Here is a 16,580-nt window from a genome sequence, read left to right as displayed (position 1 = left end):
TCTCCATAAAACTATTTAAAGACCGATTTGACTATTAACATAATCTGAATCACTGCGCGCATATCCATGACAACGGCGAATTATTGCATATCCATACGCAATTATTTCCACTAAGCACAAAAGAGTTCCAGCAAAAAATACATTTTTTGCTTAATTTTGTTTAATTTAGGTGGGAGAAAAAGCATCTACCATAGCCGCTCGTGTAAGATAGGTTCATCCTGACCCTAGCGCAGAGTATTTTCGGTAAACCTCGTTTGCGCAAAACACCCTACGCTCGGTTCAGAATGAACCTATCTTACTCTCTCGGCCATGGAAGATAAGCCTTTGTAAATGAGTTTTCTTAATTAATAGCTACTTATCTACAAATTCCCCAGTAATAAAAGCACCTGAACATAGCTTATATATTTAACTGTACATAAATCATATGCATTTTTTTTTGTTCTAATCATTTAAGTCAAATGAGTTAAACATGATAATGCATTTAAATTAAAAAAAAAGTTTTTCTCCATTAACCTACGTTGTAATAATTGTACTCCTTTAAGGCTTCCATTCAAGAACAAGAGCATGAAAACATAACATAACTTGAATATCAACGTCAGTTTAATCTTTACAAAATAATTAAACATAAACATTGAACATGCAACTTATAAATCATTCTGTGTTTTGCCCATTATCTTAAAATATTTCAAAGATGAGGCAAATATTCAAAGATGAGGCAAATATTAAAGTTTTCTGAATAATGTCACAGCTTTATTACTCATGAAGATATTTATACCAAGACTTCTTATGATATATTTTTTAAACAAGCACATTGCAGTCCCATGAAAAATACTGTTAAAAAAAATAAAGCACAGTTGGATTTTTTTTCAGCCCTGAGGTATGGGCATCAAAACGCATATCAGTATTAGCACTGGTAATATGTGTAACAAGTTTTATGTGAATTTGTTGAATGTTTTTGGAGTTTATTCTGAACATTAAAGTTTTTGCATGATTCTGCTGCTATCAACAACAATGCTCCTGACAATGACACCAGAACTAAAACAATACCTCGACTGATTTTTAAATAAACCTTTAAAAAGGTTTATTTATCTTTTTAAAATCACACAGAAGTGCACCTATTTTCTTGTTTCTCTCAGTTCGGCTGATATCGCCTATGATGACATAGAAACAAACACTTAAGACAATATATCAACTATTTTTCTTCTTTTTACATAAAAACAAAAACCAACAAACCAACAAGCCAATACCAAAAACCCACCATGGAGATCCTTTTCTCTTGTTTCTCCTTCAGCTGGGCAAGAATATTTCCTCCAAACCCGATTGCGCCCGGGCCTCCAGGTTTACGGGGTTTTACGGGCTCTGGCTTAGGGGCTTCCTCTTCCTTTGGCTTTTCTTCCTTTTCCTCAGGTTTCCCTTCCTTTTCCTCAGGTTTCCCTTCCTTTTCCTCAGGTTTCACTTCCTTTTCCTCAGGTTTCCCTTCTTCAGCTTTTGGCGGTTTAGGACTTGGCTCTAAAATACATATGTATAGTTGTTTAGAAAAAGCACAATTGAGCCTTTAGCTTTAAGATAGAATAAAAAACTCTTTGGTCTGGGTCCTGAGTAAAAAACAGTACTCAATCTGTAACATAATTAATTATATGCATTCCTGTGGTTTATAGAGATATATCAGTGAAATAAAAATGATATTTCGCTGTTTTCAAACAGTAAAAAATATCAAATTGATATTTTTTCACTGCTTTAAAATTTTAGCCGGCTAGTTCCAAATCAAACATCAGCCCGCACACTGGACTGGGACACAATTTCAACAACGTCCTTTCCGAAAAGACGTTACGTGCACATACAAATTCGCGCGTTTTTTTAGATGTGTAATTAAATGACGTTTAACTCTTAGAGTAAGATAGCAATATATTTCACCTCGTGAACACCAAAAGCAAATATTTCACTCTTAGCTTACACCACTCGTGAAATATAGCTTTTGGGGCTCACTCGATGAAATATATTAGGATCTGAAACTGAGACAAACAATTATTAGTTTACAAAAAACTGGAGACTAAGCTTCATATGTAAGATATTAATATGATATTCTAGGGTCCATTTCCTGGGTAAAAATAAGTACCAGCACCACGAATGGAAAAAAGATGATTCTATGTTATTTAATAAGAGTGCCTTTCTTTGTCTAGATTTAGAATTAAGACTGTTTGTTAGCATGGCCCCAGGTGTCCATTTGGAGAGGCAAAGCTCCTTGTGGGGCTTGAACCCATAGTCTCATGGGTGAAGTGCATACACCTATACCTTGCTCTAAAATTATCCATTTGTTGAAGTCTGTTTTCTGGGTATAAACCATCACAGAGATAAAACCATTAGGACCTCCATGGTAAGGGATGGACACAAATACCACACAACAATCACCCTCGATGAAAAAAATATATATATATAAACAAGTTCCATATAATTTTATACCAGAAAGTACGTAATTCTCACCTTCCTTCTTTTCCTCTTCAGTTTTATCATCAACTTTCTCCTTGTCATCTTTCACAGTAGTGGCAGCTTCTTTTTCTTCCTTTTCCTCAGTTTTTGCTTCTTCCGTCTCATCAATGTCACTTTCCACCTCCTTCTCCACTGGTTTTTCAACTGATTTCAACTTCATAGGCACTTTTAAAGGCTTTTTCGCAACCTTTTCTGACCCACTGCTGCTAGTGGAATCACTTTTCTTTAAACCAACCACTTTTTGTGACTCACCATTTTCATGTTCTGCATCGGAATCTTCGCTATCACTTTTAGTCTTCTTTTCATCATTCTTAGCTTCTTCAGGCGTTTCTTCTGAGTTATTTGGTCCTTTCTGTCCCTTTCCAAAAGAAACTCTTGGTGATTGGCTCCTTTCTAGAGCAATCCCTGAAGATTTCTGTCCCCGTTCCGATGAAACTCTCGGGGATGAGCCACGCTCAAGAGAAGACCCTGACAATTTTTGGGCAGACTTATCAAATTTCCTTTCAAGACTTCCCTTAATTGATCCAGACTCAGAACCATTGTTCTGGTTGGAGTTCTGGGAAGATGTATCCCCGGAGCTTGGTTTTCTTTCCTTCGAAGGCACAAAGTCTTCTTCATCTTCTTCCGTTTCCTGTAAAGCAAATAAAAAATGTTACAGGGAGCATTGGTTTTCACTTAAAAGGACTCTCTGTGATTTTATGTTGGTTACAAGTTTTCAACAATTGTTAAAAACTAATACAGCTTATGAACTTCTTTGAAAAACAACAAAACAACAGTCCAGTCACATACTCAGTTTTGCATATGTAATGTCATCACCAAAAATTAATCTTGTGGAGGCAAAAAGTGATGTTTTCATTATTGCCATGTTTTGTGCCTCGCATCAACATAAGTAATCAACCATAGCTAGTTTAACTCTCTTTGTTAAAAGCTTCTTTTTTTGTTAACATGAATTCATCAACAGGACACCTCTACAGACAACGTTAAATATTGTATGTTTCAATTTCAATCAGTAACAATGTTTTTTGCAAGATGAAACACTCTATTCTTTTATAAACAGTTGGTCGCTTTTTTAAACTTCAGATTACAACTTTTAAACTGGTTTTATAACATAAGAGTCTGTAGAGTATGACTCTACAAAACATGAAAGAATTCAACTATATACAGTAAGTCCTATGAAGAACATAGTTCATATGAAACTGACCTTGACATCTGAGACCCTTTTGCTGGTGGGCGAAGGTTTGGGAGGCGTCTTCTTGCCAAAGAGGGAGAATCCACCGCTACTGGAATAGTTACAGAGGGAAAATAGTAAAACAGTACTTTAGTCAGAAACAATACTTTCCCTTCTTAAGTCAGAAGGGATACTTACATCACGTTCAAACATTGGACTAATCTGATAAAGGGGGATTTATGAAATATTCTTGGGACCATGCATTGGTGACTCTACCTTATCCAGGCTAATTTGATGTTTATGTTATTGGTAAAGACTGGGGAAAAATTGCACTTGGACTTTATAGTCTGACATTGATATTTTCGACCCTGTTTATATAAACAAGAGCGCCGCAGAGCAAACACCAAATGCTTGTCATTTTTGGGTTTTTTAGGCAAAAAATGAGCATAACTGTACAATTTTTAAAGTCAGTGGTATGTGCCTATACATATGAAAATTGTCATTGGCAACATATGTACCAAGTTTCATTTCAATATCTTGAATGATTTATGAGTTTAGGCCAAATCTGATGACACCAAAACAGCCATAATATCTCCACTTTTTTCTATGAAGAACAGACAAGCCCAAAACAAAATCACTCAATAAGCCAGGATTAGATATCAATAAAGTTGATTTATACATTACAGTATTGAACAGAATTAGCCTTTTATTGGATAAGTGGAAAATGTTAATGAGATGAAAATATCGCGTTACAGTTATATTAGGCATTTCATTTAAATAGGCATACAATTGTGTTATCCTTGTGAATAAAAAAAATAGGGGTTTCAATGCTGTCAACAGTGCCCTTTCACATATTATGCACTGTATATTTAAGATAAGATTAGATTAGTATAAGATCATACAATGTTTGGTAAGCATCTAAACTTATAAAAGGAAGGAAACAATTGATCCTACAAACATTATGCAATATTATCATTATATGGTTGTGTATGAGAATTAAGTCAAACCAAAAGCTGTCACAGGAATGTGACAAATATCCCACTTTGGCATTGTCAGACTGATAGCCAGGTGATATCTAATCTAATCATATCCACTACAGTGGTCAACTTCTGGGCAAAAATAAGACAACACACTGCCATAAACCAATGAAATGTAGTTGGAGCATTGCATAAACCAAAAGGAACTCACTTACAACTCTCAGTCAAAGCATCACCTTTTTCACCAAGATTTAGATGTATTTGAATGTAACAATTAGAAAAATTGACCTACTGACCTCAAAATCAATAGGAGTAATTTTTTGGTCAATGGCAACCTGCCACTAACGTATCATGGAATTATGTCAAAATGATGTCAAATGATTTTGTGGACAAGTTTTTCATAAGCCTGTTGACCAGGGTCCTAATCTTTGACCTTCTGACCTTAAAACTTTAGGAGTCAACTTCTTGTCATGGGCAACCTACCAATGAAGTTTGGTCACATAGGTCAAACTGTTTTCGAGTTATGCATAAGAATGTTGACTGTGACCTTGACCTTTAACCTACTGACTTCAAAATCAATCAGGGGTCATTTTCTGGTAAAAGGCAACCTAATATTGAGGTTTCATGGTCCTTGAACGTCTTCAAATTATAATGCAGACAAAGTCTTCATATGCTTGTTCATTATGACCTTTTCCTTTGACTTTCTGTCAACAAGATTGATGTAGGTCAACTATTGGTCAAGGGAAACCTACCTCTGACCATTCATGTCCCTCAATGACCAATTCATGACCAAGGTCAATGGTTTCTAAGTTATTGTACAGACAAAAAAATCATAAGACTGTTACTGTGACCTTTAACCTATAAGTCACATCAAAAACGATAGGGTTCATCTACTGAAGGGCGATTTTGGGGAGGTGTTCTGGGGGCTGTTTTATATCCTCAGAAGCAAAACTGGCTTTTTAGAAGCCCTTTTGTGGGCTCTCCTGGCATCAATCTTGAAGCAAACTGAAGTTTCAATACTTACATCAAATAAAGTAACAACCAAGAGCGACCAGTAAGTATTATTTATTTTTCTATTTTATGGTCCCTTGATTGATCTGGTCAAAGGAAATCCAGGAATCCGAGGACAAATCACATTTCTGCATTATAGACTGATGTGCAAGGGAGAAAGGGATCTTTAACATGAGCATTTTGCCAGATTATGTATTTTACCTGAATGGTAACTTGTAAAACTGGTGCTGTAAACAACTTAACAGTATATCAACACACTGACTATATAGATATATATATATATATATATTCTAAAACCCACCTCCTGACTATGAACTTTGACTATGGAATTTATATAGGCTACATTAAACTAATATCATAACAAAAAATGTTAACTTTTATTCATATAAGACAGAAAAAGAGGTTTATTGGACAAATACAGTATAAGCCACAATAATTATATCAGTCAAAATGTGATTGGTAAAGCATGCAGGTTAAAGAAAAATGAGCACATTGTTATCATCATAAAACAGTGCAAATAATATTTTATTACAAGAAGAGAATTAATTTAACTTCAACTTTAAAAAGATTCAAAATTTGAATATACACTTAAAATCCAAATCCTTTACCATAGCACTATCCTAAAGCATGCTAGATCAAAATTTACATTCATATACTACTTTTAAAAACGAGAAATTGCTCAATGAAATGCCAACTCTAAAAATCATATAGTTTTCTTAAAATGTTTTCTTTGACATTGAAACTTATTTGAGGAAAACTGAAGGCTATGCATTTTAGCAAAGTCAAACAAACAAAAATTAAGAAAATCTGACAAATAATTATCCCCTGAGTGTGCCCTTTAACTTTCTGTAGTTTTAAAATCACCCTATGCATGACCAAGTTTCAGCTCAAACATTGATTGTGACCTTGACCTTTGACCTACAGATATTGGACTTGCAAGTGACATGCCAACTTCTCACGACTTACATTTGTGCCAAGAAATTTTAAAATCCCAAAATACATGGCAAAGTTTCGAGCCAAATTCATACATTTTTCACCAATAATCCTTTGAGTGTGACCTTGTCCTTTGACCTACAAACATGGTCCAGCATGTGGCACACCGGCATCTCATAGCATACATTTGTGCCTAGTCATTTTAAAATCCTCCAATGCAAGGTCAACTTACACTGCCCACACAAAACCAAATTACAAAGAATTTCAGTGTCACCTTGACCTTTGACCTACAAACATTGGTCTTATAAATACGATACACAGTCTTCTCATGGTGAAGATTTGTGGCAATTTATTAAAAAATCCCTTCATACATGGCCTAGTAAGAGCTAGGACAAGCCAGAAACAGACGAAAATAAGGGACAGACACATGCTCTCACATACACTACGTGGAGCTCACCGCTAGCAAAAATGCAGAGAAAAATCCAACACACACAATCATATCAAAATCACACTTACTGTTTCTTTGCATCTTTCTCTTTACTGCCAAAGTTAAAAAAACCTCCAGGTTTTTTCTTACTTTCTGGTGTAGATCTTTCACTGGAAACATGCATGTTTATACTCTGAGCATTCCAGGCTTGTGAAAGGATTAGATGGTGTCATATTTATTTAGAAATAGTTCATTTGCTACACGGATTTTGAGTCATGGAAAATATATTGAAAAGGAAGTTTGTTATATTTTTATTCCAGTAAATATGAAACAAGAGTGATGTGGAGTGGACACAAATGCTCATCAGCTTTTTTTGTCAAAAAAGGGCATAAATCATGCATTACTGTCAGAGTTATGGGCCTTGTAGTATATGTGAGTATTGTCTCTAGCAATTAGTTTTGTTTTAAGTTAAGGCCCAGGCCCCAATATCACGAAAAGACTCAAGTCAAATCTCAATCTCAGTCTCAACTCTTTTTATCAAATTACAGCAACATATGATTCAAAATTGTAAATGTTTTACCCTTTTTAAAATTGCATTCTCTCATTCATTATCTTGATTAAAAAAAAATGCTCAATATTTTATAGAAAAAAAAAATGAGAGCAAAAATTTCATGAGTCAAATTTATTATTTTTGAGTTTTACTCAAGTACATTTTGTGCTATAAAAAATATTTTTTTATAATATTGAACAAAAATGTTAATCAACATAGTGCATGTGAGAATGTGCTTTTAAAAATAGTAAAACATTAGTAATTTTTAATAATGTCATACTGTAATTTGGGAAAATGAGTTGAGACTGAGATTGAGATTTGACTTAAGTTTCTAAAATTATGACAAACAATAATGACACTAAAATTATGACAAAATATAAATAAAGTGATACACGCAATATTGAATAAAAGGCAGGATACAAATTATATGGGATAAAGGTTTTGAGTGAAGACTTAATAATAGTTTAGTGCTCTGCGTGAGTTATTTTTAGCATCCAATCAAGGTGTCCATGTATTACCTTGGTGTTTTGTTCCCGGAGTCGGGTCCATTACTGACTGGGGTGGTAGGGGTAGAAGACGCCTTTGAAAAGAAATTGTCTACACCCTCATCTACCTGTGAATAAAATAAACAAGTGCAATTTTTAAGAACTTTACAGAGCCCAATTTAAGATATAATATAAGTAATATGTTTTGGCATTGATCAGTATATTGAGTACAGTCAAAACCAGCAATGTCAAAGTCATCGGGACTTCAGGAAATACTTACAAGATAAGGATCATTCAATACATTAAAAATACAAAAAATACAAGAGAAATAAAAATTGTGATAAGACAGCTTCTTGTGTATTTATGTTATGAGCAGATGACATGTGTTTTCATAATCAGTTATCTTCTTATCTGATAATTGGGTAGCCTATCAGCAAAAAAGTGGAACATTGAAAGTAGGCAGAGCTATTGAAGGTAACAGCCAATCAGAATGTACATCAAGAACATGGTCCTTGCGGTTTCAGAGAAGATTTTCAAAGATTTATCTATAAAAGTATATAGAAAACTTGTCAAGCCTGGGGCGGGGCCACTTTTGATCCTAGGGCCATAATTTGAACAATCAAGGACCACTACATGAGGGTGCATACCAAATATCATGGGTCTAGCCCATAAGATTTCAGAAAAGATTTAAGTTTTAAAATGTTGACGCAAGACAACTGACACCAGATATCAATAGCTTTTGTTTTGATCATTCAAGTGAAATGAGTTTAAACATGATAATGCATTAAAAATAAAAAATCTACCTTTATTGTGGTCTTAATAGAGCTGCACTTTCACAGATTGACAGCATGAAGTTTTATTATAATTTTTGTCTCAGAATCAGCTGATTTTGGTATCAATGCATCCAATTCAGTCATATGATATAACTCACTAAAGAACTGATCTCAATTGTTTGGAAAACTGCTGAAAAGCTCATTTTTCTTAAAGTGTTAAAACCTCATTTTTCTTAAAGCAAAAATAACGCTTTTAGCCATAAAACATCAATTTTGGAACGTAAATATGAACAAGAGGCCCAAAAGGGCCTATGCTCTACTGGCATGGCTCTTGTGGTCATTTTCAATCCAGAGCATGTACGTTTGAGTAATAGGCAACAAATATATAGTTCACTTTTAGTGTTTGGGTTAGATGAAAACGCTGCACGTTCAACATCTGAGGACAGATTAGTTGCATGAACTATTTTAATATGTGCCAAGTAAAGGTAATCTGAGGGTAAAAAATATTTGCTTTTAAAACTGTACTCATCGTCAAAACTTCATTTCTGTAGCTTTAAAAATAAAGTCGGTCAAAGGTCAAAGTCAAGGACATCCGAGGGCAACACTAATGCTTGTTTGCAAAACTGTTCACATGTTCAAAATTTCATTACTGTAGCTTTAAAAATTAATAAGTAAGTCAAAAGGGGTGGGGCCAGCTTTTGCCCAAGGGGCATTATTTCAAATGTTTTCAATTGCATCATATGATGCTCCACAACAAATATCAAAGGTATGGGCCTTGTGGTTTGAAACAAGAAGATTTTGAAAATATTTCTTAAATAAGTCTCTAGGAAAATTGTGACACCCAGGGCAGTGCCAGTTTTGACCCAAGGGGCATAATTTGAACAACCTTGGTAGTGGACCACTAAATAAAGCCTTGTTCAAAATAGCAAGGATTTGCATAGTGGTTTCAGACAAAAGGTTTTTAACATTTCCCAATTTAAGGGGGGGGGAGTCCGTCCCTCTGCCAACGTCGCCGAGGTCGTTTGCATTTGCCGCACTGGTCCCTTGCGGGACAATATCCTTTGGGGGGGGGGGGGGGGCAGTAATGACCCCAGGGGCATAATTTGAACAAACCTTCACTAGCAATTGTGACTTTACATATAAACATGGCTAAAAATAGACTTCGCTCATGTAGTCTTGGCTAAAAAATAGACTTAGCTTAAAATAGCATTTTTTATACTTTCAAGACCCATAATCCAGGCATGCATGGGCAAATCTGGCTGGTTTTCAAAAGGAACCGAGTTCTAATGGATATCTAAATACTGTACAAGTTTCATCGAGATACAATCAAAAATTAAGACTGTATCATGTTCACAAGCAATTGTTTACAGACAAACTGATTTTTTAATACTTTCAAGGCCCATAATCTAGGCATGCATGGTTGGATCTGGCTGGTTTTTATCGAAAGGAACCGAGCTCTAATGGATATCTAAATACTGTACAAGTTTCATCGAGATACAACCAAATCTGAAGCCTGTATCGTGTTCACAAGCTAGTGTTTTACACAATAGCATTTTTTTTATACAATCAAGGGCCATAATTTAGGCATGCATGGGCGGATCTGGCTGGTTTTCGAAAGGAACCGAGCTCTAATGGATATCTAGATACTGTACAAGTTTCATCAAGATACAATCAAAACTGAAGACTGTATCGTGTTCACAACCAATTGTTTACACAATAGCATATTTTTATACTATCAAGGGCCATAATCTAGGCATGCATGGGCGGATCTGGCTGGTTTCCGAAAGGAACCGAGCTCTAATGGATATCTAGATACTGTACAAGTTTCATCGAGATACAATCAAAACTGAAGACTGTATCGTGTTCACAAGCAATTGTTTAAAGACGCACGAACGCACGGATGCACATACTACGTACACATTACCATCGCATAAGCTCTTCTGGCCTTTGGCCAGTAGAGCTAAAAACTGCAATTTGATCTTTTGTCAGAAGTCTTATATCACTGGTTTCCACACATTAACGCAAAAATTGGCTCATTCCAAGACAAAAAATAAAAAAAGGTCAAAACGGTCATCTGTGAGAGTGCAGCTTAAAGGTACTTGTTCCTACCCTATCTCCAGACGTGGAAGTGGCTGCAGACTGTCTGGTCGGTGGTCGAACATTCCGCTTCACTCGAGCTCGATCCTTTGTCACATGGGTCAGCTTACCGTACTCCGGCAATTCAGGAACAACATCGAGTTCTACTTCTTTATCTGGGACTGAAAAAAACCCATACATTAGCATTGATTATTGCGGGCTTTATATCAAATAAATTTGGCTTTTAATATATTCATTTAGAGAGGATTTATTTTATAGAGCTTTGGTAGACCATTGGATGGTCTCACAAACGATCTTAGGGAATTAGAGAAGTAAAAAAATTAATGCGTGAAATCCTATAATCCTTTTTGATATTTAAAATAAAAAGCCTATCAGATGGCAGAATATTGAATACTAATAATATGTGCGACTGAAGTTTCTTTGTTGAACAGGCTCATTTGAAAAAAAAATACATATACAATGTAATGATAGATTATGCATTAAAGAATATTGTGTTTTTTTCTTATTTCAACTGAAATCCAAACAAAACAAGAATGGGGTGGGCCCCAGGCAACTAAAAATAGACCCGGGCTATGATAAAATCTGATAACATAGCCTGATGGGGGATGAAATTGTCAGGCTTTGTGACTAAACAAAGTTTCAGGTCGATGTCTACCTTGCCACCGTTTAATGACTTCCGGATTATTTCTCATCAGTATTAATCTATTTTCATCCCCCACAAATACTGGCAACTTAAACGGAATACAATAATATAAAGTACAGAATTCATATCCTTCCTTGCCTTTAATCATATTAAGTACTCACAAATTTGTCACGCGATATCTTAATGTCTGTAGCCCCATTAGCTACCTGAGTAAAAAGGTAAATATTGCACACTGCAATATACATGTGCATATAGTTTCTGGCAACATTGGCACCAAATTTCAAAAGAACGTTGTTTTTTTGTTTTTTTAGTCATAGCCAAGATTAAAGTTTTTGCAATTTGCCAACTCCCACAGCACCAAGGTTATGACCATACCTCAACTTTTTCCTTTGAAAAATAGATGAGCTTATGTGCCATTATGCAGGCTTACAAAACTGATTATGTTATTTTAAGTTCAAGTTTATATGGTCTTCCACTACATATGAAACCCTTTTAAATGATCATAATCATATCATATGCCATTGTGATACTTGTGTTTGGGAATTTATAGATATTTGGCTAGTTATAAACTCCAAAGATGGTTTCACCTCTCAAGCATAAAAAGAGCACTACAAATCAAATGCCAACACTTCTCTTTGTAGGGTAGGGGGATGGGTTCTCAAACAAGGGGCATAATTCAACAACTATTGAAGAAAGAGTTATGGGCCTTGCTTAAAATGTATCCACTGTTTCTTGCAACATGTGTACCAAGTTTGAAAAATAATCTTGAAAAGTTTTGGAGTTATAGTCAGGGTTAAGAATGAACTAAAATCTTAATGATTAAGAATAGGCCGAGACTGCAAAGGAAATGAGCCCTTCTTTATCATTAAGATTTTAATTCAGGACACCTGACTGACTTAGAATAAAACCTCATTGGCTGACACATTGTCAATGCAAAATCTGACGCAGGGAGTGTGTATCAGATTAGAGGCAGTAGGCGGAGCTTTAAACACCCATGAAAGTTGAAATTCTTAAAGATTGTCTATATTTCATTGGCTGTATATGCAGGTTGTATTCTTAGGCTAATTTTTATAAAGCATGAAACAAACCCATCAAAAAGTATTTCACTTACAATGCTTTTATTCCTTGTCCTTAAAAACCAGAGCTCTAAATATAATTATCTTCACACATACATTATATTAGATGTCAATCACCCTGAATTAAGGAAACTAAGATAACAATTAGAACTTGTATATATTTTCTATTATCTAATAAGACTGTCATATCATCAAGCCTTTAGTGATAACATTAAATTTCAATACCTGGTGACTCTATACAATTTTGTTATCATTTAAAATGGGTATTGCTTCCTGATCGCTATTATGTAAAATGAATGGCTGAATATCCACTATAGAGTAAAATTATTATAGAGTAATTACACTATAATAGTTAAACCAGTTTTTGTGGTTGAGTTCCTCTCTAAAATGTTTAACTAAAATCAGATGTGAAATGGCCTATTTTGCAATCTTTCCATGCCAGAAAATAAAATCAGATGTGAAATAGCCTATTTTGCAATCTTTCCAGGTCAGAAAATAAAATCCCCGGGTTGGACCCCTGAACACCACGGCTATTGACACAGCTTGCCGAGACCTTTCAAACAGCAGCTTGTTTGCCCTGATGGGATCACAGAAGGCGGAGATACGAGCAGGCAAAGTTTCGCCAATGTAAATTAAAATGTCTGCCCAAGCCCCAATTTAAAAAAAAATTGTATGAAAATCTAACAATTAATTTATATTAGCCTATTTAGAGAAACAATAATCAAACATTCAGCTATGCTGTTTAATTACCTGCTTTGGTAGGAGTTCGTACTTTTGTGTGTTTTGGTATATGTAAATCCGGTTCCTCGTTCAAGTCATCTGAAAGTAAAGGTATTTCCATATTTCATTCGCTCTTAAAATATCAGTAACACAATATAACCTAAAAGTTCCTATACCCTGAAAATTAAAACCATACATTATGTCATTAACTGCTTTAATACTAACGAAAAATCATACCAAATACTTAATATCTTAATTTCTGTCCTTCAGCATTTTGTAGACATTTTTCAATATCATTTTAAGACCACAGTTAATGAGTTTTTTGTTTGGCATCTCCCTAACCATATTTCAAGGTGTCGATTAGTATAGGGGTGTTTCATGTGTGTTTTTTTTTACCAAACCCCCTCCCCTGTTAGGAAAAGGAAAGAAAAATTATGACCAAAAATACTTGGGTTTCTGGTTATTTCATGAGTTGGTCTGAAAAACGTCAGCAGAAACAAACTGTTTTTTATTTTCTAGCCTTTTATACTATAAACACAGTATTTAAACAATACAGTAAACATATATATGGTAAACAAGATAAAAATAAAAATTCTGCCCCCTGTGGTTGGTAAACGCTTAAAAAAACTATTTTTTACTGTGGCCTTATGAGAAATATTTTTCATGTACACTACAGTCACTCTCCATTCAAAATAAGTTATGAAATGTAATCTATGTAATTTATTCACTTCCCTATAACTTACCCTCCTTGACCTCTCTCGTTCTTACTAAACAATAAATCCAATCTACTATTTTCCGAAACATTATCAAATATATAGACACTTCTTTAATTCAAAAGACACTACTTTTGTGACACTCATTACATCATTAGGTTAGTCCAAACTAAACCAAAATTGGCCACAATCAACTAAAGAAATAAGAAACCAATGACTGTTAGTTATTTTAACACAAAAGTAACATTCAACTCAAAAAACGAAATCAAAATTATATACACTCATCAAATGTTACAAAATGAAATGTTTGAACGGATGTTAGTGTTTAAATTTTCACATACTGTATATCGTTATGATTTCGCGAGAGTTTTATTTTTCTAATATTTGCAAGAAATTCATCTCACTGCATTTTCAAAATTTCGCTAAATAGAGTATACGAACAGACTACCACGCAAAGGAAATGGATTCATATCATTACGTCACAGATAATACAAAATCATACAAAATAGGTCAGAGAACAAAAATTATGGGAAAAAAATAAAGCTTTTATATTGAAGGCGATCTACAGTATTTTTACAAAGCAGATGAATTGGATTGCACTGTAAATTTCCTGGTCAGTATCACGTTCATCTTCATCCTTTATCGGTATTGTTCAAGAAAAAAACACCGTAACATATTAACTATATTTATTGTATGCTTTTCGGTGGTAAATCGAGATTTAACAGTGAAATAAAAATGATATTTCACTTTTTCAAACAGTAAAAATAGCATTTTGATATTTTTCACTGTATTAAAAGTTTAGCCCACACTCATTTCCAAATCAAATGCCAGTGTCCAAATAACGGCTGGGATACAATTTCAACGATGTCATTTCCCAAAATATGTTACATTCACATACAATTTGGCGCGTTTTCTTAAAAAAAAAAAACTATGATAATATTAATTTTCATTTCATATTATTTTTAGGCACATAATAAAAAGAAAAATTGTTCATTTCAGTGTAAGTTCATAATGTATTTCACCTAGTGAACAAAAAAAGTAAATATTTCACTCATGGCTCTGCCACTAGTGAAATATAGCTTTTGGTGCTCACTCTGTGAAATATATATTACGATCTTACACTGAAACAAACAATTATCCTATATATATTTATATTAATTCGAAATTAAGATTCCGTTTAAAATGCATGTTTTTAAAGGCCATATATATTCACCGAACATTTTTTTTCTGGTTAAATCCAGACTTTTAATCATCAGCATTTACAAGAATGAGAAACCAATTACATACTTTTAATTATTAGTGGATAGAAGTTGTTTTAATATAAATTGATTTTACAATAATTGTGAAAAAAGTTACGTTAGTATGCCAAATCCACTTTTAATGGCAGGAAATAGTATGAGCTATTACACCAAAATAGCCAGAGCAAACCAGCTTGTTTGGCTCTTCGACCGCTGACCAAATTCAAATGGGCCTTGGCCAGGAATTGAACCTGTAACCCCTCGATGAGAAGCCAGTGTTCTTACTACTGCGCTTACCTGACCAACGGACAGTTTAACGCTGTCATCAATACAAGCCTAAATAATAAATGCAAAGACTGAGTATTCCTTTATAATGTTGGTACAATGCAAAGATCCAGAGAGTTCAAGTTTCAGGCAATCACCGGCTAAAGCGCAGAGCAAGTCATGAATTTGAAGGTGAAGGATATTCCAAAGGTCAAGGACATAATTATAATACTGAAAGCAAAGAGGAAGAAACTGGCTATAACTTGAACAATAGAGTGAAAGTAAGATCACAGTTATATGGGTGCAGAAAATGAATGGTAACAAAATGGTCAACAACTTGATCTAGTTAGCACGCTTATAATCATCTTACTTCTAAATGTAACCAACAAAGACAGTCATACAGAAGTGGATGCTAAACAATCGTATGTTTATTCTCAGTTGATCAATAAATAATGTTTGCAAGACTTAAGGGACCTGCTATAGATGTGTATATGTTATCATGCTGAACTTGTGTACAAACAACCGTTTTGACACATTTTTTTATTTTTTTTTGTCTTGGAATGAGCAGATTTTTGCGTAAATGTATGGAAACTAATGATATAAGACTGCTGACAAGAGATCTGATCACAGTTTTTACATTTATGTTAAAAATTAATGTTTTATGGCTAAAAGCATTACTAACGCTTTGAGAAAAAATAGTTTTTCGATATTAAACATAATTTTTTTAACTAAATATAAAACATGCGATTTGATCTTTTGTCAGCAGTCTTACATCACTTTAGACATTAGAGCAAAAAATGGCTCATCCGAAGACAAAAACAAAAAAGTTGTCAAAACGATCATTCTGTGACAGTGCAGCTTTAAGGCCTCAAAAAAAAAAAAAAAAAAAATACTCTCAAACATTTTGAAAACAGCTCCTATGTGACTGATGGATTCTGCACAATGTTGTGCTATAAAAAGTGAGAATGCAGCTTTTTAAGGCCCCAAGAAACAATATACTCTCAAACATTTAGAAAAC

At 34.3% G+C, this 16,580-nt stretch overlaps 1 protein-coding gene across 8 annotated transcripts in view; it reads right to left on the bottom strand.

Annotated features, from left to right (window-relative positions):
- LOC128242243 (capping protein, Arp2/3 and myosin-I linker protein 3-like) overlaps positions 1-16,580 on the bottom strand; it is an 83,157-nt gene that overhangs the window by 14,615 nt on the left and 51,962 nt on the right. For 7 of the 8 annotated variants that reach the window (XM_052959333.1, XM_052959334.1, XM_052959330.1 and 4 more), the window contains 7 exons: positions 13,378-13,446; positions 10,921-11,069; positions 8,072-8,166; positions 7,093-7,173; positions 3,689-3,767; positions 2,482-3,118; positions 1,259-1,509 (listed from right to left, as the gene is read on the bottom strand). In XM_052959333.1, coding sequence (XP_052815293.1) covers positions 1,259-1,509; positions 2,482-3,118; positions 3,689-3,767; positions 7,093-7,173; positions 8,072-8,166; positions 10,921-11,069; positions 13,378-13,446 — 1,361 coding nt within the window. The remainder of the gene's footprint in view (positions 1-1,258; positions 1,510-2,481; positions 3,119-3,688; positions 3,768-7,092; positions 7,174-8,071; positions 8,167-10,920; positions 11,070-13,377; positions 13,447-16,580) is intronic. The other variant, XM_052959332.1, reaches the window with a different exon arrangement.

Source organism: Mya arenaria, chromosome 8, assembly GCF_026914265.1.
Source record: "Mya arenaria isolate MELC-2E11 chromosome 8, ASM2691426v1".
NCBI classification, from domain to species: domain Eukaryota; kingdom Metazoa; phylum Mollusca; class Bivalvia; order Myida; family Myidae; genus Mya; species Mya arenaria.
This window is presented reverse-complemented; position numbering and strand designations above follow the sequence as displayed.